The sequence below is a fragment of the Oryza glaberrima genome, chromosome 12, assembly GCF_000147395.1.
Source record: "Oryza glaberrima chromosome 12, OglaRS2, whole genome shotgun sequence".
Taxonomy (NCBI): Eukaryota; Viridiplantae; Streptophyta; class Magnoliopsida; order Poales; family Poaceae; genus Oryza; species Oryza glaberrima.
This window is the reverse complement of record NC_068337.1, coordinates 13368047-13392764: the sequence shown is the minus strand read 5'-3', so window position 1 is coordinate 13392764 and position 24718 is coordinate 13368047. Positions and strand designations below refer to the sequence as shown.

Below are 24718 nucleotides of genomic sequence, written 5' to 3'. Positions count from 1 at the left end.
TAACTGTGTAGGCTAGTTTCACCACCGGTAATCTAACCAGTTGAGTTACGCTTACTTTGTTTTACATACATATTTTTGAAACAAATGTGTTTTATTTTTCTGTATGTGGTTTGTTAGGCACAATTTTCTCAATTAGAGTAACTTCCCAACGGCCAGATGTCATTTTTTAAAAAAAAAAATCGAGTTTGTAGCGTATTTTCCCTATTTTGTTTGTGGATTTCCTAAAGTTATATAATTAGGCTAGGCACGGTAGCTATATTCTTGCGATGTGCGAGCCATCACATTTTTAATATATCCGTTGGCTATAAAAAGCAGACCAGTATCTATTATCTATCTATCTATCTATTATCTATTATATACTAAAAGTCCATTAAACATCCTAAAAACGCTCTCAAGCCGCCACGTGACACTCTATAAACACTCCTATACCGTCCCGTGGCACTATCTAATCTCACAATCGATTTTCATTTAATTGATGGACCCACTATTTTAGATATTTAGATTACATCTGATTTTTATTAAATTCGTGGACCCATTACTTAGACTAATCATTAGTGTATATATCCATATATATATAATACCTTCCCTTTATAAAAGTGAAAATACGTACGTCGGCAAATCTCCGGTAAGTATGATTCGGGGAAAAAAGCGTTCACGTGCCGTTCGTTGGAAGAAAAAAAATTACCCGGCCATGTTATAAAAGAGATAAAGCAAAAAAAAAAAAGAATACTCTAAACACTCCTATACCGCCATGTGGCACTATCTAATCACACCATCGATTTTTATTTAATTGGTGGACCCGTTATTTTAGACTATTAGATTAGATATATATGTATTGTTGATTTTTATTAAATTGGTGGACCCATTACTTTACACTAATCATTAGTTTATATATAATATCTTTTCTGTATAAAAGTGAAAGTACGTACGGTTGGCAAAAATAAATGAAGTATCTCCAGTACGTATGATTCGGGAAAAAAAGCGCGCATGTTCCGTTCGCGGAAGAAAAAAAATGCCAGGCCGTATTAAAAAAGAGATAAAGCAAAAAAAAGAATACAAATAAAGTATCATCGGAAGAAAAATATAGAATATAATTTTCTACCGTATAATATAAAGCTATAAAAACCATACGTACGTAGTACCATCTATATCTGTCTATCTATCTATTATATAATAAATAAAATCCATTAAACTTTCTACAAGCACTCTCAAACCGTTACATGGCACCCTATAAATAATCTCAAGTCACTCAATAAATATCAATATTTATTTAAATTGGTGGACCCATTATTCTATATCGTTATATCTATCATAGAAAACCAAAACCTCCCACGTTCCCATAGTGCACCACGGACATACTGATCAAATTGATCAAATTGCATGCTCCCTGTTCCTTTCTCTTTTTTTATCCCTATCACAATTTAAATTAAAAATATCATTATGAAAAACAATCTTATAAATAGGTGTTAAAGTACATTAAACATTCTATAAATATTTCTAAATTGTTGTATGACATTAGAGAAACATCGATCCATTGGTTTCTACTTAAATCTGGACACATTAATTTACATCGTAATTGGATCTTTTTTTTTTTCTAAAAAAACACCCCAAACCATCTTCCCTTCCTCTCAATCCCTATGGGCGTTTTGCCAAGCTGCTAATTGTCTCACTTAAATTATAAAATATTCTAATAAATCTGAGAAAAAATATAATATCCAACCATCGATTTTGTCTTGAACTTCAACACATTATTTTATGTCGTTAGATCGATCATTTTTTTCTAAAAAAAGAAACATACCAAACCTCCCTCCGTCCCTGTTACCATGCGGTGTGCGGCGTTACTTTTCTCTGTTTTTCCGTCTCTATGATAATTAAAATTAAAATTATTTTTATGGGCAAAGAAAAGACCACAAATGAATCTCCATCTATTAGGTCTAGCCGGCTATTATTTTTTTTAAGTGGAAACAATAACTTAATACCGATATTGACTATATTTAAGTGCTAAAAAAATTACTTTATGAACCCACATCCATATTAAAGCCTCTACTTAATAAAGATAAAATTTGCTACAGGACATAAAAGAAGTGTAGTTAGTTGAGAGACATTGGAAAAACATATATATGGTATGGGACACAGAAAAAAATGGTAATTAGCTGTTGGATACCCGTGGCATTATTTTTTTATATCCAAAGGAAAGGGAGAGAGAAACAGTCGCGAAAATATGATTTTGCCCCTTCCTGCCATGTGCGGCTCGCATATAGGTCTGACGCCATTGTAGTCACGACATGGACGGTGGAGGATATGGCAGCGTGGTGTGGCGCAGCTGCGAGACTGACAACAATAGCTTGCGCTCTGCGGCGCCCTGCTCGACATAAATCAGGAGGTGCTCCATGTAGTGCTCACCCCCAAGCACGGTGTGTGGCGGAGCATCGACACCGGCATGGCCCAGGCGCACGGGCCCTCCTTGAAACCCCCTTCCCCCTCTAGATAGCCACCTCACCGGCGGCGGGTGCGGTTGCCGCGTCGGAGGTGTATGCGAGCCGGACTTGGTAGGCAAGGGGCAAAATTGTACTTTTGTTATTGTTTCTCTCTCCATTTCCGTTGGAAATTATAAAATAATGTTGCGGGTGTCTAGCAACTAACTACCAGTTTTTTTGGTGTCCTACAGCTGATACGCATTCTTACTGTGTCCCTAGCTAATTATATTTTTAATGTAATGTAACAAATTTTACCCTAAATAAAATAAAATACTAAAATTGCTCACTAAAAATCAAATTATCCCACCTTAATTTTTTATAAAACTGGTAGATCCATTACTTATATCCCGTTAGACATCTAACAACTTTCTATCAACTTAATTAATTTTATTCTCAAAGTATATACAGGAGCTATTTACCAATACATTTTGATATTGATGCTTTTATGAATAAATGATCATTTTAGGAGATAAATAAATAATCTTAAGATGGTCATATCATCTAAATTATACATATGATCTATGAAGTCACGTGGCCAGTTGAACAACATATATACCAATCATACTAAGCACGTTGGTTGCACCAAGAAATTTTAAGAGTAAAACAACCATGATGTGGCCTTAACAATATATAAGCCAATTCCAGATAGGAATTAAAAGACCGTATCTATTTACTTTTCGGGTAAAACTTGCTACAGTACATCACGAATTTTTGACATAGCATAAAACAATCTAAAAACGTATAGTTATTACATGACACTCCAGTTTAGTGGTAATTTGCTAAGAAAATACTATGGCCTCTATTTTAAATTTTCTTACTTGATTGGAGTGAGAAAATTTAGAATGGATGCCTTTACCCCATGCCAGGTTGTAGGATCAACCCACTTATATTTTCATCCCGAATTATATAGATCAAAGCATTTCAAGATGCTTCATAAAGTGGATTTGACCAAAAAAAATGAAGATAAAAAGAAATGAAAATTAAACAAAATTTATCTAATTTTAAATTTCTTTTCGTTGGGTTTATAACCCATTCTAAATAGAAATATCTAAACATTTTACGAGCACTAATCAAATGAATATATTTAAAATTTCAAACAGAATTTAACCAAAAAAATTTGACATTCATAGGAAACACATCAATTGTTTTGATACAAAATTTTCTCATGAATTAAAAGCACACAGTTTTAAGTAATTTTAGTTCACAATTTATACATTAGCAAGTAACCAACGTTCAAAGCACGTTAAATAAGTTAAATTTTAGTTTATGATAAAGTAAAAGAATATTTTTGTTATAAAACCATCCACACATGGACATTCGTAATAAAATTTTACGCACATGCCCGCGCATATGCGTGGGCTACCTTCCTAGTTATAGGGAACACCTACGAAAAAATTACTATCACAGACTTTATTGATTGGGGCAAAAGATCATGGTTGGCTTGAAATCAGAACAACCATCGAGAAAAACATGGAGGAAAAAGAAGGTTATGCATTGTGCGTGCGGATGGCCAGGATAGGAGATTTTTGAGGCTTCTTCGTTTGAAAGATGAGCTAATGTTAAAATAATGGTTTTACCGGGTACAGACCAATGGTAGGATTTTTTTCTCTTAAGAATTTATAGAATTTCATCTAATTTTAGAGCGTCTTGTAATGTTTTAGAGCATTTGTACAAGTATCAGGTGAAGATTTTTGAGCTTTAATATGTTGAAGTAAGTTTAAGTAATAATAATAGATGCATGGTTAAAATTTAATTACACTCCGAGTCTACTATAACTACATTGAAAGTTTTTCTTTAAAAAAACTATCTAATGTTTTATTGCCCCTATTATAATACTGCATATTTACTCTGTATTGCCGGTATATTTCTAGTTGTGGAACAGTTGAGCCCTCAACTTATAAATTTCGTCCTCTTGGCTCGGACCATCAATCCATCATCATATTCCAAATTGAAAGGAAGATAGAGAAGCAGTGACATGGCGACCACTCAGAGCAATGACCACGGTGCTGGCCTCCTCGATGCACAGCTCGAGCTCTACGCCAACACGTTGGCCGTGGTCAAGTCCATGGCCCTCAAGACAGCCATGGACCTCGGCATCGCCGACGCCATCCACCACCACGGCGGCGCCGCCACCCTGCCCCAGATACTCACCAGGGTCACGCTCCACCCCTCCAAGATCCCGTGCCTGCGCCGCCTCATGCGCGTGCTCACCCTCACCGGCGTCTTCGCCGTCGAGAAGCCTACTGCGGCCGATGAGCCGCCCGTCTACGCGCTCACGCCGGTGTCCCGCCTCCTGGTCAGCTCCGGGAACCTGCAGCAGGCGCCCATCATGTCGTTGCTGCTCCACCCGAGCTGCATCACCCCCTTCCTCCGGATCGGCGACTGGCTCCAGCGCGAGCTGCCGGGCCCGTCCATCTTCGAGCACACCCATGGCCGGAGCTTGTGGGAGGTGGCCGACGGCGACGCCGCCTTCAGCAAGGTCTTCAACGACGCGATGGTCTCCGACAGCCGCCTGGTGATGGACGTCGTCGTCAGGGAGCACGGCGAGGTGTTCCGGGGGATCAGCTCGCTGGTGGACGTCGCCGGGGGCCACGGCACGGCGGCGCAGGCCATCGCCAGGGCGTTCCCGGAGGTGAAGTGCAGCGTGATGGACCTCGCCCACGTCGTCGCCAAGGCTCCGGCCGGTGGCACCGGCGTGGAGTACATCGCCGGCGACATGTTCGAGAGCATTCCACCGGCAAACGCTGTCTTCCTCAAGGTATTCGTCTCCTTTTTCTCTTGCTCATCAGCTGTTACTTCCAAACTTTGTTGTAATAGATGCCTACTTACGCTCTTTGCTCAGCATGGAATTGTCCTCGATCGAAGGCATGCATGTGAAATGGAAATTGAACTAGATAAAACCACGTCTGCATGCATTGCTATTGATGGTAATTAATGGATCCATAGTTTATCGATCACTAAATAACTAATTACTATACATAATTAATACGAGCACCCGAACATGAACCCGGCTCATTGAACTCAATGGCTTTAATAACACAGATAAACTAATACTACCCGAACATCTCGATTTTGTATTTTTTTTCTTAAAGAATAACCAAATCAGTCTGAGCCACCTTTCATTACCCATCCAAGATTCGGTTTTAACCGCCGTTTATCTGAACTTTTTTTTCACTATGAAACAGGTAGTTTACCTTTTTTTATACTACACTTTGGACTACGTACCCCGACTCTCTTCTTACGCACACCAATAGCATCATATCGAGTACAGTGGCTCCCGCACGCCGATGAACTCCCGTAGCTGTATGCATGAATACCACAACTTTAAAGTGTATAAGAGGGTTTTGATTGTTCAAAGTGCCACAAAGTAAAATTTATGTAGTGAAAAGTGAGAAGGTTAGATAAATTAATGATGGTCCAAACCGAAACCAGGCTAACAAAATGGTGGCCCAAACTTGCAATTCAATCTTTAAACTAATAATTAGCATGTCGTGTCCATAGTTAAAAAAACCAGACTGGGTCAATGGTTGAACCGGAAAAAACCGGAACCACCATCCTTTTGTCGGGTCGGTTTGCTGCAAACACCAGACATGCAATTGGACCGCTGCGAACCGCGTGAACCGGACGGTTTTATGTGAAAAATATGAGGTCATGATTAAGATGGGCTCACTATGTAATTTTATTTATAATTCATAAAATAATTTCAGAAAATAAAATTAACCAAATACGAAGCTGTACTCGGCTTGTGTTAATTTTATTTTTTCAATCATTTATTTTTTAAAAAATTCCAAATTACTTAAATATGAACTTAATCTGGTCTTATATTCTGAATTTAATTATTTCACTAATATAATAATGCCAAAATTTTGAAATCAATAATTAACAATTTGTAACTGGTACGGTGTTTTGTTTTAATCTGAGCCATAATTTATAACTTCTAACTGGAAGGAAGTGTTATGTATTTACATTGTGGCTCTCTTGGTATTTTTGCTTTATTTTCAGTGGATTATGCATGACTGGGGTGATGACGAATGTGTCAAGGTACTAAAGAATGCCAAAAAAGCTATCCCCTCTAAGGATGCTGGAGGAAAGGTGATAATCATAGATGTAGTGGTCGGAGCAGGTCCGCCTGATCAAAAACATATAGAGCTGCAAGCCTTGTTTGGTGCATACATGATGCTTATCAATGGTGTCGAGCGAGATGAGAAAGAGTGGAAGAAGGTTTTTATCGAAGCAGGGTTTAGTGGCTACAAGATCATACCGGTTCTAGGCTTTCGGTCAATCATCGAGGTTTACCCCTGAAGGCCACAATGGTTGTCGATACACAAGCGGTCATCCATTTGCTAGTGTGGAGCATGTATGTTAATTTTGTTGTTGTGAGGCTTGCAATAAGTGTGTGTACGCTTGGTTGTGTTGTAAAATCGCCCAATAATTAAGTTTATGTGGAACTGCCTGTTATATTAATCCATATATATATGTCGAATCTATTCTACACTCTCTTCCATGGGCCAAAGCCCCCTCCTACCTCGGTCTAAGGCCGGTCAAAACCCCATCCTGTCGGCCAAACTGGCTTGCTACCTCCCCTCCGCCATTTCTTTTCAGTTCCTGTCTCACAGGAATGTCATAGCAATGTGACGGCCAATTTATAGTAAAACGATTGCTTTCGGCAGTAACCACATCAAAAAATAATCAAGATAGATCTAGCTTCATTAAGCATTTTTTTACAAACAGAATAGTACAAACGGATTAGAAAAATAATTATGACGAGAGAGATATTGCTCTCTAAAGATTGAGATTTAAAAGATTTTAGTTCTACACAAGCAGTACTACTATGGCACCACTGTTACTATTACATGTTCTCTGTTATTGCAATTTGCATTGTAATGTTATTACCTATAAATTTTACAGTAACATACCATTTTACTGCCCTTCCGTGATAATGTTTCTATCGAAACATAGCAATAAAGTAACATAACTTCCCTTGTAACTCTGTTCCTCAACTTATATAAGGTGGGAAGGAGCCTCTCAAGGACAAGAAACACAATCAGATCGTCAGATCAATACAACACCCAACGGATACAATCTCAAATTAGAAATAGGGTATTACCTCTCAACGTGTGAGGCTGAATTTGTCTAAATCCTTGTTTTCCACATCCATTCATTTTTAGGTCTTGTGCTACCCCATTATATTTTTACAGATGGAAACATCGACATAGAACAATCACATACGTTTATTCAGAGCATTAGATTTGCCCTATAAAGAATATGTACTCTAGCCTCAAATCATAGGTGTCGCTCAATTTTTTATACTACTTCTGGATAAGATCCTCTTGTTTGCTATGATTTGGGTTGGCATGTTAGGGCCTCCTCCATGGGTATTATAAGTCATGTGAGTACTGTTCCAAAGAAAAGTTGAAATCTTAATCCCAACAGCTATAGAAGCTATTCCCTCCGTCCCATTTTAAGTGCAGCCATGATTTTTCGTGCCTAATTTTGATCATCCGTCTTATTTAAATTTTTTTAAAAAATAGAAACATAAGTTATGCATAAAGTACTATGCATGTTTTATCATCTCATAGCAATAAAAATACTACGTCTTCTAAAAAAAATCTTAAATAAGACGGACGATTAAAGTTGGGCATGAAAACTCATGGTTGCACTTAAAATGGGACAGAAGGAGTAACATTGTTCTCTGTGGCAGAAATCACTAGATATATACATGTATATCATAGAGGGGGTGAACCCTCATTAACTTTAGCGTGAGGCCTCTCCAATTTGCTACAAGAAACATACATGCAATGCTAGCTGTGTGAGACAAATATAGGCTTGCGAGCTGTTGGGGAGTTTCAAAGTTATTGGCATTGTTCTATTCGGTAGACAACAGTATATTTATTTCCATGTAGCACATTGCGCGTTGCCAGAAGTACACGATGCAAAAAATAAGGCAGTCATCTTGAAGATGGAAACCCCACGCTTCGTGCACTTAGGTTGTGTTTCGTCACAAGCGGAAGCCCTGCTGGCAACCAGTTTTGTACAGCATTATTGAATGTTTAGCACGGCCTCAGGGCAGCATCAGTCACACACGCAAATGCCAGCATTATCTCTTTAAAGGAAAATTAATGAAAGTGCACGCATTTTGTCACTCTACATATCTCTACAAGTGAAAAGTGAAACTTGAGATGTTTCATGAACTGTCGGATCTATGAGAAGACATATATTATAGGTGGAATAAATGTGGACCGTCGGATAAAGGATGATGGAAACCAAGATCACTGTAAATAGAGCAATAACGAGTGTTCACGTGTATTCGGATGGAAATCCAACTTGTCTTTTATGTTCTCATGCTGGTACACATGCACCCTTACAAAGATTTTTTTATTTTATTTTCCTCACTACCAGGATGGGAGCCTCTCCCGAGTGCACCAAAATGTTAGGGTGTGTTCCAATCTGCACTCCGTAAGTTACCTAGCGTTTGAAATACATAAATACGTTACCGTGTGTTAATTTGTTACACTAGGCAATCGAAAGGATTACGGGGTGTTCTACCAAGCTACAGAAGTTCAGACGGCATCCATCAAAATATCGATTTCCGTTAGGGCGAATGATGGCGAACGGGAATATAGCAAAGATGTAACGGCACGAGGTGGTTGTGGTGTCTTATTAAGCTCCATTGGATCTAAATCAAATGGCTCAGATCTATTAGCTGAATCCATATATATTCAACACTTCACCGCAATCCCTAATCCATTCCTCCCCTCCATCGCCGCCCCTCCCCTACTCTCCAGTGGGCCGCCTTCACCATCCCCTCTCCGGCGAGTCAACGGCGGCAGCATCGCCTCCACCTTCCTCTCCTGAACCATCGTCCTCCCTCCCACTCCCACTCCCCAGCACAGTGCCACCACCGCCTCCTCTTCCTTCTCCACCTCACTCTCCTGTCCTCATTACTGCCGCTGCCGCCACCCTATCGATCTCTTTCCTTCAGCCCTTGATTTGTTCGGTGCAAGCTCAGGACAGCCAGATCCGGTTCCTTTCAGCTCGGGACATCCAGATCCGGCGCCCTTGAGCTCGGGGCCACCGGTTCCAGCCCCTAGCGCAGCGGACAAGCATGGTAGGAGTACAAGGGAGACCATCCCGGCCAGATCCAATGCTGGCGGCGGCAGCATGCTCGAGTCCCCGGGCCTGAGTGTGGTGCTCTGAACGCGTTCGCACGCCATGGCCGCCCTTTCTACTGGGCTCCAAGAGGAGACTCCGTGCGCCGCCGACGCGTTGGACCAGTGCGCTCCACGCTCGTCTTGGGCACGCCGTCCAGCTCCTTCGTGGCCACGAGAGTAAGCTAGCTATAGCATCAGTGTGCGCTAATGTCCTATATTATGTGATTTGCATTAATTTGTAGCCACATTTTCTGTTCCTTTGCAGCTGAGTTACTTTTATCAAATATCCATTCTCACGAGCTGTTTGTTGTAGCTTTCTGTATATCACCATAGTACTTTGTAGTTATTCATCAGGAATTCTGTGGCATGTTTGATTAGTTACAGAGGACGAGATGGTCCTTTATAACAGTTGGGGGCATGGTGCTTTGGGATTATAAAGATGCACTATATAACTTGTGTCAGATACTCAATTTTTCTTGATGGTAAAAAGCTCAGAGTCTTGCTGCATAACATTCAGAGATATGCACAATAAAAATAGCTTTAGAATGGATAATTTTTTTATATCATGTAATCATGGCAATCTTTTTTTTTTCCTTTTGCTGACATGCATTATGTTTTCTATTTCAATATAGAAAAAATATAGGCAAGGAGTGGAAGAGACGAGGTGAGTCAAATATAACAGACAAACAAAACCTAGTTCTATGAAATGGTGCTTGGCATGGACGTCCTAATTTTGTGGCTTGGTTCTACCAGCAGGTAATTTCACACTTCTTAATTGCCCTCCTGCATTATGTTTGTTGATCACTGCATGCTTAATGCATATGCTATATCTTGACATGTAAAGTCGCATGGACACGACTATATATGTGTGCTAATTTGAAGCAAGTAGCTAAAGGGTCACGTTCATAGTACATATGACATAAATGGGTAACGTTTCTGAACAGATAAACATGAGAAGGAGAGGCGAAGTAAGACCAATCTTATTAGTTATACAAACTAAATAGTGGCTTTAGTGACAATAGAACAGGGAGAAAACAACGATACAACTGAGTTCTACAGATGTATCAAAGAAATATTCAAACTTAGATTTGAAGGAAGCATAACTCTTTTACTTGTTCTATTCATTTTCTACTGATTTGATCCAAGACAGTTGAGGTAATCCCCAACAGATGTGTGAACCATTTCATTGTAAAATTAATATCATGTCTTGTTTTCTGTATATATACATATACAAGTACAAGTTTAATATTGGAGAGTGATGAGGTAGGCCATCATTGTTTATGCCCCTGCTATGCCAACTGCCACTAGGTTAATCTTAAATGTCCCCCTGAAGTTGCAGACTTATTTTTTTAGGAGTATCATGTAATAATAATGGCAAATGAAGATTGCATTCTTCTGCTAGTTATAGGATTTTTTAAACAAAAACGTGCTTCCTAGTGTCCAATGGATTTGTGTTTCTAAATCAGACCTCATCATTTCTGCAGATATTCTTTTAATTTGCTAGCAGCTAGAGGGAGCTGATTTGCACCAGTGACATTAGATACTCTCCTAGATTGTAAGCTCGCGCGCACCTGATTCTCAGGAAGATTAATGGTTCTCTATTAATCCATTTTTTCTATGGCTAGATTAATGGTTCAATTTTAGTTATGATATCACAATTTTTTTTTTGCCCCAATCACTGCAGGGAGTTCCCCACAGTTTAAATTTTATTAATAGAAATGAAACAAAAAATTACGAGTCTAACCAGTAACTTAAAACTGCCAACAATAGTGAGACCCAATAAGAGTGAAAACTAGAATATTTCCGAATATTGGCACTTGCTACGCTAATTTTGAACTCTTTTGATCTGGCTAAATGGTTTCCAATTTTTGTATGAACCAATTGAATTGTTCATGCTATGGTAAGTTTTATATAGATGAATGAGAATTGTTTCAACTGGGATAATAATCACTATTTTATTACTGAAACCTGATTGAGTATTATATACTGGGAGCAGGACATTCTGCCAAGTAAATGTTAGTTATATATATAACTTCTCCACTTGGAACATGCTATGCTTAATCATTTATTTGGATTTGGTTGTAATTCCTGGGCACTTGGGTGCTTACTGCTTCTTCATGTGTCAAAAAAAAAATTCACTGACCAGTCATTGTACCTATATATTAATTTGTAACAAGCATATACAATCTTGAAGAATTTTTTATTAAATTCTATCTTGAAGAATTTTTTGATTAAATTCTGATTACCTTGTTTCCAACTTGCTTAGATCATTTATACTATGTTTTTGCTAGTGCTATTATGTACAACTGTCATCACTATGGTTTTGTACAACACATGAAAGTGCTTTGATGTGAAACCCAGTTGCTCAGGGTCTCAGGGTCACTATGTTTTTGCTAGTGCTATTATATATGTACAACTGTCATCACTGATATACTTTTTTATGCAGTCTCAGGGTCTCCTAGTCAGCTGGCTTATTTGCTAATCGTCAGAGGGGTTGACACGACTTTTTGGTTACCCAAGCATATAGGCATAGTTAGTAATGTTCAATTTCATATCAATTGTAGCTGTATCTTATATTGGTATCTTCTCTTGTTCCATGTACTACTGTCATCAAATCGATTAACGGAACATGGATATCTATGCATTCCAATCCATTATTTTGTGTCGATGTGTGATTGCCTATGATGTGTGATTTGGATGCTACTATTCTGCTGCAGCTAATATAAATGTATTTCTAGACTGGTATTAATTTGCACTCTATGTATAGCAAGCTTTCAAGGTGTTGATACCAGCTACACTCGGTAACCTAGGAACTCTTGTGGAGTGCTAGCTTGCATCACCTCCCGGTAACTGAAAAGTCTTACCGAGTTTTTTTTTTTTTTGCACTACGCAAATGTCACCGTTTCAGTTCCGCTACCGTTAGACCTGTTGCCGTCCCAATCTGTGGAACGGCATGGTTAGGATGTTACCTAGTGCTTTGAGAAACTCGGTAACATGTGGCTGTTTGCAGAGTGTTTTCTCCACATACACCCAGCATCTATGCACGGGAAGGAGAAATCACTCCCGGGTGATGATTCCAGAGTGAGGCACATGGCAACATTGATTCCCGGGTGTTTTTCCTCTGTTGCTGTGTGTTTTTGGCACTAGGGAGATTCACCCTCTCCAGTAGTGGCGCCTGAAAGTAAAAAATATGTTCCAGGGTACTTCTGTTCTGCCCATTTATTAAATATACATATTTACTTAGAAAGACCTAGGAATTTTATGTTTTAAAAAGTAACCAATGGTGCAAGTGGGGGTTGATATATGCAAAAGTGGTACGTATAGTAAAATTAAATGTAATACAACAAATGCATAGTAAATTTGATATGAAAACATGTATAGTGAATTTTCTGTAATAAAATTTGCTTCGACATAAGTAATGAGCTTTACTATACATTTTACAAAATCAACATAACTATGGTTAATAATTTAATGTTATGGTAATGTTGTTTATTTCAAATTAATAAATGACACATTTATAAATTTAATGAAGGCGGACGTGTCGTGTGAAAGACTGAAAGCATGATAAAGTATTAGTTGTCATGATAATATTGTTAAAATCAAATCAAGATAAATTTGTTAATGTTATTACTAGACTTCTTTCCAAGTATATTCTACAAACATATAATTATGTTGTTGATTATTATTACAAATTTAAGCTAATAATTACAATCAACAAGTAAACACATTTAGGCCTTGTTTAGTTTCCAAATTTTTTTTCCCAAAAACATCACAACGAATTTTTGGACATATTCATGGAGCATTAAATATAGATAAACAAAAAAAACTAACTGCACAATTTGCATGGAAATCGCGAGATAAATTTTTTGAGTCTAATTAGTCCATAATTAGCTATAAGTGCTACAGTAACCCACATGTGCTAATGACAGATTAATTAGGCTTAATAAATTCGTCTCGCGATTTCCAGACGAGTTATGAAAGTAGTTTTTTCATTCGTGTCCGAAACCTCTTCCAATATCCGGTTAAACATCCGATGTGACACCCAAAAATTTCCTTTTAGCAAACTAAACAAGGCCTTAGACTCTAAAGGCCAGTTGGAATTGAACTATTGAAACAGATTGACTACCACAGTTGGAGAAAAAAAAACTTGTCTTTCATTATACCCTTTTCCAATTAAAAGTTATATGAAGAATGCAATTTTTGATAATTATCCTGTGTTGCACGCAAAATCAAATGCTTCCACTGGAAGTTGTGTTTTAAATGAACGGCAAGGCACATCCAGTATGGACTCACATGCTGTTTGCAGAGGTACTGTTTTGATGCTCGTATTCAGTTGATAGGGCACTCTGTTTTCATGCCTCCAGTATTAATGCATGAATTAATGGCGTGGCCTGCCAGTTCTGCTGTCTGATATCCACAACCCGAAAATATCATAGTTCAATATTGTCTCAAAAGTGTTGTTTTACTTTTTGTTCTGTAGTGACGAAAAGATGATGAGCCATCCTTGGTTTTCCAATTTATCCTTCTAGACGTAAATATGTATTTAAAGTAGTTCCATATATTATTTGACTTCATCAGTGGCTGTACAAATCCTTGAAAATGTTTTAGATGGTGCATATATGTAATATTGGGCACTTGCGTGTGTGTGAAGGTTGTACCTGCAAATTTTACATATACAAAATGGATTACGCCGTGTGTTGAATGGTCCAAAATGAAAGATCAATATGATGAACTGAATAACCATTTTTCTATCACATAAAAGAACCATGGGAGGCAATCGTGAACATTTTGGACGGCAATCGTGACACTGAAGAGTCAGTATATATACGAATACACTTTAACACACAGCCACACAAACAAATGCTCCCAACACATAGATAAATATAGATTTGGGAATTCAGAGAAATCGATGTAACTAATACACTCTGTTTTCAGTTTTCTCTGTAGCAATCCATAGACTTGGGGGTCGTTGGGAATTTCAATAGAATGGCAGAAATGGTAGGAACATTGAACATTTGGTTCTCTATGCAGGTGGCAGCATGAGACATACTGAACGATTGTTTGTTCCCTCCCTGGAGAAGTTGATTTTGTACGGCGAACTTTGAGCATACCTGTACTATGACTCTCTGAGGGCATTTCTTACCAAGAATATAGGCAGGCATGATCATCCAACTAATAATTTTTTGTGCACTGCTCAAGAATTAAGCGACAAAGTCAGTGCACACTAGAATCAAATGTATCGATCGGGATTGACTATACTGTGTTTAAAAAAATTATCCATTATGTAAAAAAAAATGACTATACTGTGTCTATACTCATTCAGTTGAATATAGTGGTTTATGCGTAGTTTTGCTCCACAGGTGTGGAGGGTTCCAACGTTGGAGGAGTTGAGTCGGAGTATCGAAGGAGTTAATTATTATTCGGAAACTTACTATCACTAGTTGTGTAGATTTAGTATTATACTACATATTCACGCTTCACTTTATGTTCAAGTACATGACGTTATTTATATTTCATTATTCCGGATATTTTTGTTTACATTATTCAAGAACCATACGTAGCCATGGGAGTGCAATTTGGGTCTTTATTCATGATCCTTGAGAAGCGTTGATCACGCTTGTTCGGCTTACTGGTAATGCTAAGAGGATATTCACACCTGCCTGGGAGGGAACTGCTACTTTTTGCCTACTTCGTTTTAAATTAAAGGGAATCAAATGTTTCATATTGGTTTCTTCTTGTATTAAGCCTATGTATGTTTTACTAGTTCAATATTGTATTTGCTGAATATTCTTTACTCACTCTTATGCTTAATTTGTTTTTTAGGTATACGTAATGATATTGATCGTCATGTTTCTGCTTCTGCTTAGAGCAATTCTACAGTCCTTGAGGAGGTATCATGAGGTACTAAAAATTTGGGAGTGTAAAATTTGGTACCTCATGGTATCTCATAGTACCTAGGTACCAAGAGTTACCAAATTTAATATAGAAAAAATGGTACCTCATGGTATTTTCTCAAGGACCGTAAAATTGCTCTTCTGCTTAGCATAAGTTTTGCGTTGAACTTGTAAAGGTCATTTAAAGTTCTGGTCCTTATTTTAACGGGGAATTCATGGAGCTAGGATGGTTTGGATTGTGTGGATTATATTGTTATTAAGATATCTTATAACTGGCTGTCATGGATGTCCGTATTTTTAGGGGAGACTGCCGAAATTTCTAATAATTTTAGAAGTTAGTGGTTTTGAGTGTATTTTGGTGTGGTCCTCTATATATGTGGTTACCTGGAGTATTACAGAAGCAAAGTGAGGCCGTCGTTTTTGTCGTGGGTGATTTTAAAATTTGATCTGATTTTGTTGTAGTCTACAGTCTAGTGTGAACTGGGGAAGCAACAATGCTTTTTTTTTTAGATAATTGGGGAAGCTAGAATGTTTGGTGTTCAAACCTATGAATATTACGCACACATGGGTGCGCTTTCAATGTGAGATTAGACATTTGGCGATGGTCTTCCATTCGTTTAATTGAAAAAAGAATAGCGTAAATTACCATCTGATATTGTTAGCTGCATCTGAAATTGTGCGTAACCAATATAATTAAAATATTCATACCAATACTAACAAAAAATGAACAATACTATTTCTAGTCCCAACTAAAATATTCATAGGAGCAATGTTGACCGTTAAATAAATCCTTTCGATATATGGCTAGTCTTGTATAGAATTTGTTGAGCACTATCATATCCACGGTTCTAGCGGAAGAAGTCTCTATACACATAAATAAAAGAATAAAGTCCATCACCGATCCCTAAACTTGTACCGCTGTGTCATCCCGGTTCCTAAACTTGCAAATCGACCGTTCAGGTCCTCAAACTTGTTCGACTGTGTTATCCCGGTCCCTAAACTTGCTTATCACTCGTTTAGGTCCTCCAACTTGTTCAGTTGTGTCACCCCGGTCCCTAAACTTGGATTTGAATATCATCTGGGTCAAATAGGATGGTCTAAAGACTTTATATTTAAAAATAATTCATAACTTTTTCATGTGAACTCTAATAAAAACAAACTTTATATCAAACTTGTAGCCCTCAATGCGATCTACAACTTTGTAGTAGAATTTTTTTATTATAAGTTATTTTTTGTCCCAAAATGTAATTTTAAAATTAAAATTTCAAAATCTATAAATCGGCAACAATATTTTGAGACCCTAAACAGTTTTAATTCAAAAACTTTTCAACTACAAAGTTGTAGGTCGCGTTGAGGGCTACAATTTTGATATAAAGTTTGTCTTCATTAAAGTTCACATGAAAAAATTATGAATTATTTTTTGATATAAAGTTTCTAGACCGTCCTGTTTAGGGACCGGGGTGACACAACTGAACAAATTGGAGGACCTAAACGAGTGATCTGCAAGTTTAGGGACCGGGATGACAGTCAAACAAGTTTAAGGACCTGAACGGTTGATTTGCGAGTTTAGGGACTGGGATGATACAGCGGTACAAGTTTAGGGACAGGTGATGGACTTTACTCTAAATAAAAATAGATTTTGTGGAGGTTGTAACCTGTACTGCTACAATGAATAACCATGTAATGTTGTGTGGGAGAAACATAGGCTTGTGAGTCATTGGGAAGTTGTTAAAATCATGCATGCTGCTGTCATGATAGGCTGAAGGAATCAATGACCGCAGCTTGCTCACAGCAGACGGGAATGTATCCTAATTTGCACTGTACAACGACCACCTCACGGTGTCACGTTGCCAATGGCCCTCGCCGGCGATTCGCCAGATGAGGTGACCTGTCGCAGTCGGCCACTTCGGTTGCTCCGGACGACTGATCTGAAAGTGGTGGCAGAAACAAGATGTGTTTATTTTGCAACCTCAACGGAAGGGACGACCTAGCTAGCCCCGATGATAGTTGGAAGAAGACCTTTTTTTTCCCGTTGTAGCCCCCCCCCCCCCCCCAAAAAAAAAAAAAAATTGAAATATTAAGACTGCAAATATGGGAGCTTCGTTGTTTTGACACTTCGAGTGGATGACAAATGGGCCCATCCGTGTATATGAAATATGGGTCCAATATCATTATAGCAAAGGTTAATGTTTACAGTGTCATAATTGTAAATCCCCCGCCCAAAACAGGTGAACGATGTGAAAGTCCAATCAATTTTAGCACCATAATATGAGCCGAACATTGGATTTCGAGGGCAGGTTAAAATATGAATTAGTGAAAATTATATAGCAGAAATCTCTGCAGGCAGAGCATGGTATCACCACAAGAGCAGTTGTAGGCAGAAACCATGGTGGATTATATCTACAAAACAATCTTTTATTTCGTCTTTGCAATTGCTTCATCAATGTTATCATCTCTGGACGTTCACATGTTTCCATACATGTGAAAACACAGCCTCCAGTTTCTAGGAAGAAGGAAGAGACAAGCATAGAGTTCCTAACTTCCTAATAAAAGTAAAAAGGCCGAATGGATGTAGAGATGTCCAGAGATCAGAACGGGCAGTACAAAAATGTTAAGAAATCAGAACGTTTCTGTGCGGGTATTTCTGAATTCGCACGCCAAGGCTATGAATAAATGTGTATATATGCTAGTGCAATCCATGGGCCAAACGGAAAGTCTCTATGAACTCGATCTCCTCGATGCATATAGCCTATAGGTGGAAGTTTCAGACTTCCAGTTCATCATTTTTACTGCGATTTGTTGCTCTTGGGATTTCATTTCACAGAGCCTAGCTACATTGCCTAGCCCAGCATGTAACGGAACCAAACGGCATGTTCCTCCGTCTCTTTACTCGTACGTGGTGATCCTCGAGGCCAAGCCGAGTGCACCGTCCAATCGTTTGGGTGTCCACGCCCAGTGATCGGGGACGGGGTTGCCCAGGATGCAGTTTGCACCCCATATACACCGATTTTTTTTTCCTAAATGGAATCCATTTTATTGTGGAGTTGGCCTGAATAATAGAGTCGACCACTTATGCTGGGATATAGAAACAGAAGAAAGGTATATATACCTCCATATTTATGCGTAGAGCTTGATGCTTCAGAGGTGTCTCTTATTTAAGGATGATAGACTTATGGGCTATGGCAGGCCCATGCCCCTTAAAAGTTAAAACACATTTTGTAGATTCCAACTGATAAGTAAAACTGAGAGGGCTCTGAATTATGTAAATTATGTGGAGAACTAGAAACATCTCTACAGATTATTTTCCATTGCCCCATTGCAAAGTTCTTTCGGTGTGTGCACAGTGATGCCTAGAATGAAGCCCCATCTAATTTTGAAAATCTTTACAATCTAGAGTTTGCTTGTGGAATTGACAGGCATCAGGACTGAATTATTATCAAGCCACCGGAGGGATCGGGCACAACAGGGCGAACTGGGCGTGGCAAGGAACAAGGCTACAAGAAGCAGGATGGGGAACAGATTGAAGGCAGAAAAGAAGGAGGCGTCTTCTCCGAGGAAAGGCGTAATCGTAAAGCTAACATTAAGTATGTTGGGCCGGATTGGGCCTTGTAATTCATGGGCCTGTGTGTCGCAGTCCAGGCGAGTGAGCGAGACGGGAACACAAACTTAAATACTGTAATCGAGGAGAAGTACAAATCATCGTCATCGTCCAGGAACTAATTTGCGAATGTGTTCCTGTTCTTCCTGTGAGATCCTAACAATTATGTACTACAGCACAACAGATCACTACCCCGATGACACCGACAGATTGCGGATAGCCGATTGCTGGGTCTCTTAATCGCAAGATTCAAAGATTCTATTATGGGTCTCAACGCTGTACCCTGAGGCCTGAGCTCAAAACGTGTGGAGCATTAACGACAGTATGACTTTCCTAACTGTTATCACCAATATATTAGAAGCTTCTCCGATTTGATGTTTTTAAATGAATTAAATTGCTCTGATTGTGATCAGAAATACGTTTTTACAGAAAACTGAAAATTAAGGTCGCAGATGGTCTGTACTTATAGTACAATCAATATGGACCATCCATATTCATACTACCACTTATTACTGATAGTGGAATATTTTTTTTCTATTAGTAGTACAACTCACTAATCAACAACGGAGAAATCAGTTGTATTTATAGTAATACTGGCAGTAGTAGACAACATCAGCGTAAAGGAACTCATGATATGATGAACTGAATATCCAGGTTTGGCAAAAAAACGTTACATCAAATGTTTAGACACATGCATGGGACATTAAATATGGGGAAAAGACCAATTACATAATTTAAAAGTAAATTGCGAGACGAATCTTTTAAGCCTAATTACACCATGGTTTCTAAATGTGATGGTACAGTAAACATTTGCTAATGACGGATTAATTATACTTAATAAATTCGTCTCGCGGTTTATAGGCGGAATCTGTAATTTGTTTTGTTATTAATCTATGTTTAATACTTCAAATATGTATCCGTATACTTAAAAATTTTACGCCCAAAAAAATAAACATACCCATATTTAAACGATCTATGGGAGGCAATCTTGGGCATTGACGACTCTTGCTGACTTCTCAGTTCTACTCCATCCGTAAAAAAAAAAAAGGTAAATCATGGGTTCCCGTGCCAACGTTTCACCGTCCGTCTTATATGAAATTTTTTTATAATTACTATTTTCGTTATTGTTAGATGATAAAACATGATTAATACTTTATACGTGACTTATTTTTTTAATTTTTTTCTTATTTTTTTCAAATAAGACGGACGGTTAAACGTTGAACACGGAAACCAGGGTTTGTCTTTTTTTTTTGGGACGGAGGGAGTATATCTCTATCCTAAATATCGCAGTCAGATATACATATACATACACATACACCTTAACAAGAACGACAAAACAAGTTCTTCTAACGCATGGATATAGAATTTAGAATTCGGATAAGTCTATGGTGCTCTTGTTTTCTCCTGAAGATGAAGATCAAGTTTTTTACGCAAAACGAGGTGGTATTAACATATGATTGATTGAGTTTTAATTATTACAAACTTGAAAATAGATTAATATGATATTTTAGAGCAACTTTTATATAGAAAATTTTCGCACGAAACACATCGTTTAGCAGTTTGAAAAGCATGCTGCGAAAATCTTAGTCTTCATCCAACTTTTATTAAAGAAAAGAACGGGACCTATGTACTCGGTTTTCAGATATCCATGTATCAGTGCATAGATTTTGGAGACTTTGGGAATTGTAGCAGAACACAGGAGCGCAGGGTGCATTCTCTTTACAGCTGACAGCAAAGGGACAAACTCACCAATTGGTTGATCCATTCATGAAGATCATGATTTTGCACATTACAGAATTAAATCAGAAATAGAAACTTTAAGTATAGTTGAACTGTGAGGATAATATCTTGCTAGAATTAACATACAAGGAAGTATGATCTAATTCATATTTTTACGACAAAGTCAACATAAAATTATAGTCAGCACCGATGGGTACACTAGATAATCGGCGAAGTCAGCACACAAAATACCCAATTTTCGTCGTAAACAATTTCCTGTGACAAAATGTACCTCACGGCGAAAAATTTGTACATCGCCACAAATCTCAGGGTAATATAGCTCAGCAAGGCAACTTACATTTTAGAGATTTGCTCCTGTTCAACAAAAAATTATCTTGAGGTACCGGTATCTCATGGTACCAAATCGTTTGCAATCGTTAAATCTAGCTAGACAGAATCGGTATTGTAAGATCCAACGACTAGAAACGATTTGGTACCGTGAGGTAATAGTACCTTAAGATACTTTTTGTTGGACCGGAGCAAATCTCTATATTTTATGACAAAAGTCGACTATACTGAGATGTGTACCTCTCTAGCTAAAAATTAGTGCACATTTGCAAAAGTGCATCTTTATATCTTGTACGAGTGCAGTGCAATTGCATTTTTCCATGTCTTGAACTATGGACCATGCATGAATTGTTTATTTTATACACAGGATTGGATTGATCAGCGACAAACAAATAAATTATTTCATTCAACTTGATACCTAAAATACTTATAGATACGAGATATTAAATTTTACACTTGAAAATATGGTTGTCTTACGCCTCTAGAAGTATCTCTGAATTAATGAACAATGCTTACTTTGAGTCGAGTAGATAGGATTCTACAAGGAGCAATCTGGACCATTAAAGACTCCGGTATAATAGAATGGATACATATGTTTGCACTCCTTATATAACTTGACATGATTCCCAGGGAAGAAGTCCTCAAGCCTCAGGGAAATTCGCTTTGCCAGAACAGACATATCAAAGAAATGTCAGGGGCTGTGTTGTTCTTTTAGCCTTTCAGCTGACTTTGTTCCACCACTTCTTCTTTGAGCTAATGGTCCACTAATTTTGTGCTCAGATCTGATCAAAGTACATTTTTCAGTCAGAGAAGAGAGGCCTCGAAGCTTGAAAGCAACCCAGAGGCTGGCCGTCCGCAACATGTGGATGTGATCTCCATAGGGTTACTCTGTCATACCACACAAGTATGTCCTGATGCCTCTCACTTCCATAAACAGATTCTGATCAAGAAGGTTATAATTAATCGAGAATCAGGTAGAGAGATTTTCGTCAAACTCTATCCAGTTCTGAGCAAACAAGTGCTTCTATGACATGGATATATATATATATATATATGTATATATATATATATATATATATATATACAATTGGGAATTCAGAGAAATCGATGTAACTAACACACTGTTTGCGCATATCTGTAGAAATCCGTGGGCATGGGGGTCGTTAGGAAGTTTAGTACTCCCTCCATTTCACAATGTAAGACTTTCTAGCATTTCCAACATTCATATAGATGTTAATGAATATAGACGCATATATGACTAGATTCATTAACATCCATAAGAATATGGGAAATGCTAGAAAGTCTTAGATTGTGAAACGGATGAAGTAGAACAGAAGTCTCGGTAGGAACGAGGAAGGTTTGGTAATCTATGCAGGTGACAGCAAGGGATATACTCAAACTCAACAATTGTTTTGTTCCCTTCCTAGAGATGTTGGTTTTGTACGTCGAAGAACTAAAACTATGAAATTTAAGTATACTTCTACTGCGACTATAATACAGGCAAGTAGTCGACAAAAAGTCAGTACACACCAGAATCATTTGTATCCATGCATTGCTGTCGATAATACCACATACTGTAGCTACAAACTCTAGTGGGACATTTGCTAAAGTACATCTGTATCATGTACGAGCATATATAGTATGCAGCCGCAATTTCCCATTTCTTGAATTATCCCCCCACGAACGGTCTTCATATGTACAGGATTAGGTATGATTGGTCAGCGAGCAACGAATGAATTAGTTGGTACATCATGGTGACTAGAGTACTTAGAGCTATGAGCTGATCAAATCTTACACAAATTGAAATATTGCTTACTTTTAGTCGGGTAGATAAGATATCACACAGAGCAATCTTCACCATTATTAAAGTTTCTAGGAGGAATGGATTCATTTGCACACAGTCTATAAGACTCAATATGGTTCCCATGGAAGAAGTGCCTGAATATTTGAAATAGATCCATAGATTTGTGAACTTGATGGCTAAGGGCTAAGGGGAAAATTTGCTTTGTTACTAAAAATAATATTAATGCAGTGCCAGGAACAAATGTATAGGAATGTGAGATGTTGGGAAGTTATGAGGATCACGTAGTAGCTAGTTCTTGTCGGTTCAAGAATCACTAACCAGTACATTGAGGATCACGTAGTACTTATCGGTTCAAGAATCAATAACCAGTACACATGGGCGTAGCGTTGTGTCAGCATGAAGATCCATGTTAACCTGAAAGGCTGAAATAGAATAATAATTTCCCCGGTGACTTGGTGATATATAATTTGACTCTCTATTTTGGTGCGTGCAGTATGCTGTCACAGTTAGAGCAATAGAGCCCACTATTTACTATAAGTCAATGCTAGATCCAACATATATAATAGATTAGCTATAAGGTTAAAGTTATTTTTTTCATCCTCTCTCTTTATCTCACTATGAATTTAATGTATATTTATTGAAACTTGTGTAGAGTTAGCTCTGGCGTGAGAGCCAACACCCCTTATTTTTCTTTATCTCTATCTTCCACATAAGCATATAGCTTGCTTATAGCTTACTATTATCCTTGCTCTTAATGGAAAAAAAATCATGATTCATTCGCTATTTTACATCTCGTAAGTATTTTTTCTTGTCATACAAATGTTCATACGCACAATAATGGTCAGCACTCTGAACATTAGATGGCATCCTTGCTCAGTATTCTATGTGAATGGAAGAACTTGTGCTATTTTCTTTACTCTGTTGAACAAAATTCCAACCACAGAACAAAATTCCAACCAAGTTGGTTTTCTTCAAATCTTCATGAGACAAGCATTGGCATGGGGGAATCACCAGGAAGTTTTGAATCTGCATGTAGGGGGTGGACATTAAGGTGGTGTTTGAATCCACTGAAGATGAATATAAAAATTAAGTGTTTCACACAAAACGAGGTGATAATAACGCATGATTAATTGAGTTTTAATTATTACAAACTTGAAAAATGGATTAATCTTATATTTTAGAACAATTTTTAGATAGAAAAATTTCGCACGAAACACACCGTTTAACAGTTTGAAAAACGTGCCAGTTTTATCCAAAAGTTTATTCAGTTTTTGTTAGAGAAAAGCTCAGCTTGGGCTTGGTTCAGGCTCGCATGGCTCAAACGAGCCGAGCCCAGTACTCTTCAAAGTTTGTTTCTAAAATGAGTAGAGCTCAAGCTGGCTTGTAAGCCGTACACAAGCTCATTTGCCTTGGTGCAATAGGATCATATACTGTACTAAATTTTATACATTTTCTAGTTGTATATTTTGTGAAAATTGTAACTTTAATGGATATGCTATATTGTCTATTTACGTGTTGGGATGTGAACTACTGAAGATAATTTTCACTTTACTGCTTATTTTATATGTTAAACTGATTTCTCCGTCCTAGTCCTCCTTGAGGTCTACTCGTTGCCATGCTCACGAGCCCTTTAACGAGCCGAGCCAAGCCAAGCTAAGGATTTAACTTGTTACTCATAACGAGCTGAGCCAAGGCGAGCTTCCTTTCCACCAAGCTTCCCTTACAGT

The 24718-nt window shown here is 38.0% G+C and overlaps 1 protein-coding gene and 1 long non-coding RNA gene across 3 annotated transcripts; both read left to right on the top strand.

Annotated features, from left to right (window-relative positions):
• The first annotated feature begins 4437 nt into the window (after positions 1 to 4437).
• On the top strand, positions 4438 to 6924 carry LOC127756535 (O-methyltransferase ZRP4-like). Its single transcript, XM_052281882.1, has 2 exons — positions 4438 to 5235; positions 6480 to 6924. The coding sequence occupies exons 1-2, from the start codon at positions 4453 to 4455 to the stop codon at positions 6777 to 6779; spliced, it is 1083 nt and encodes a 360-aa protein (XP_052137842.1). The 5' UTR covers positions 4438 to 4452; the 3' UTR covers positions 6780 to 6924.
• A 2304-nt stretch (positions 6925 to 9228) lies between these two features.
• On the top strand, positions 9229 to 12296 carry LOC127758034 (uncharacterized). 2 transcript variants are annotated; one of them, XR_008013573.1, is made up of 4 exons: positions 9229 to 9805; positions 10261 to 10384; positions 11113 to 11183; positions 12075 to 12296. It is a non-coding gene; the product is annotated as an uncharacterized LOC127758034 (long non-coding RNA). The 2 variants fall into 2 exon arrangements; XR_008013572.1 differs by having other exon boundaries at positions 10261 to 12296.
• Positions 12297 to 24718: the final 12422 nt, after the last annotated feature.

Bases quoted from the DNA above. Each gene is read 5' to 3' on its own strand.
- LOC127756535 (XM_052281882.1), top strand. From the start codon at position 4,453: ATGGCGACCACTCAGAGCAATGACCACGGTGCTGGCCTCCTCGATGCA. The intron at 5,236-6,479 runs GTATTCGTCTCC...CTTTATTTTCAG, and splicing joins CAAACGCTGTCTTCCTCAAG to TGGATTATGCATGACTGGGG.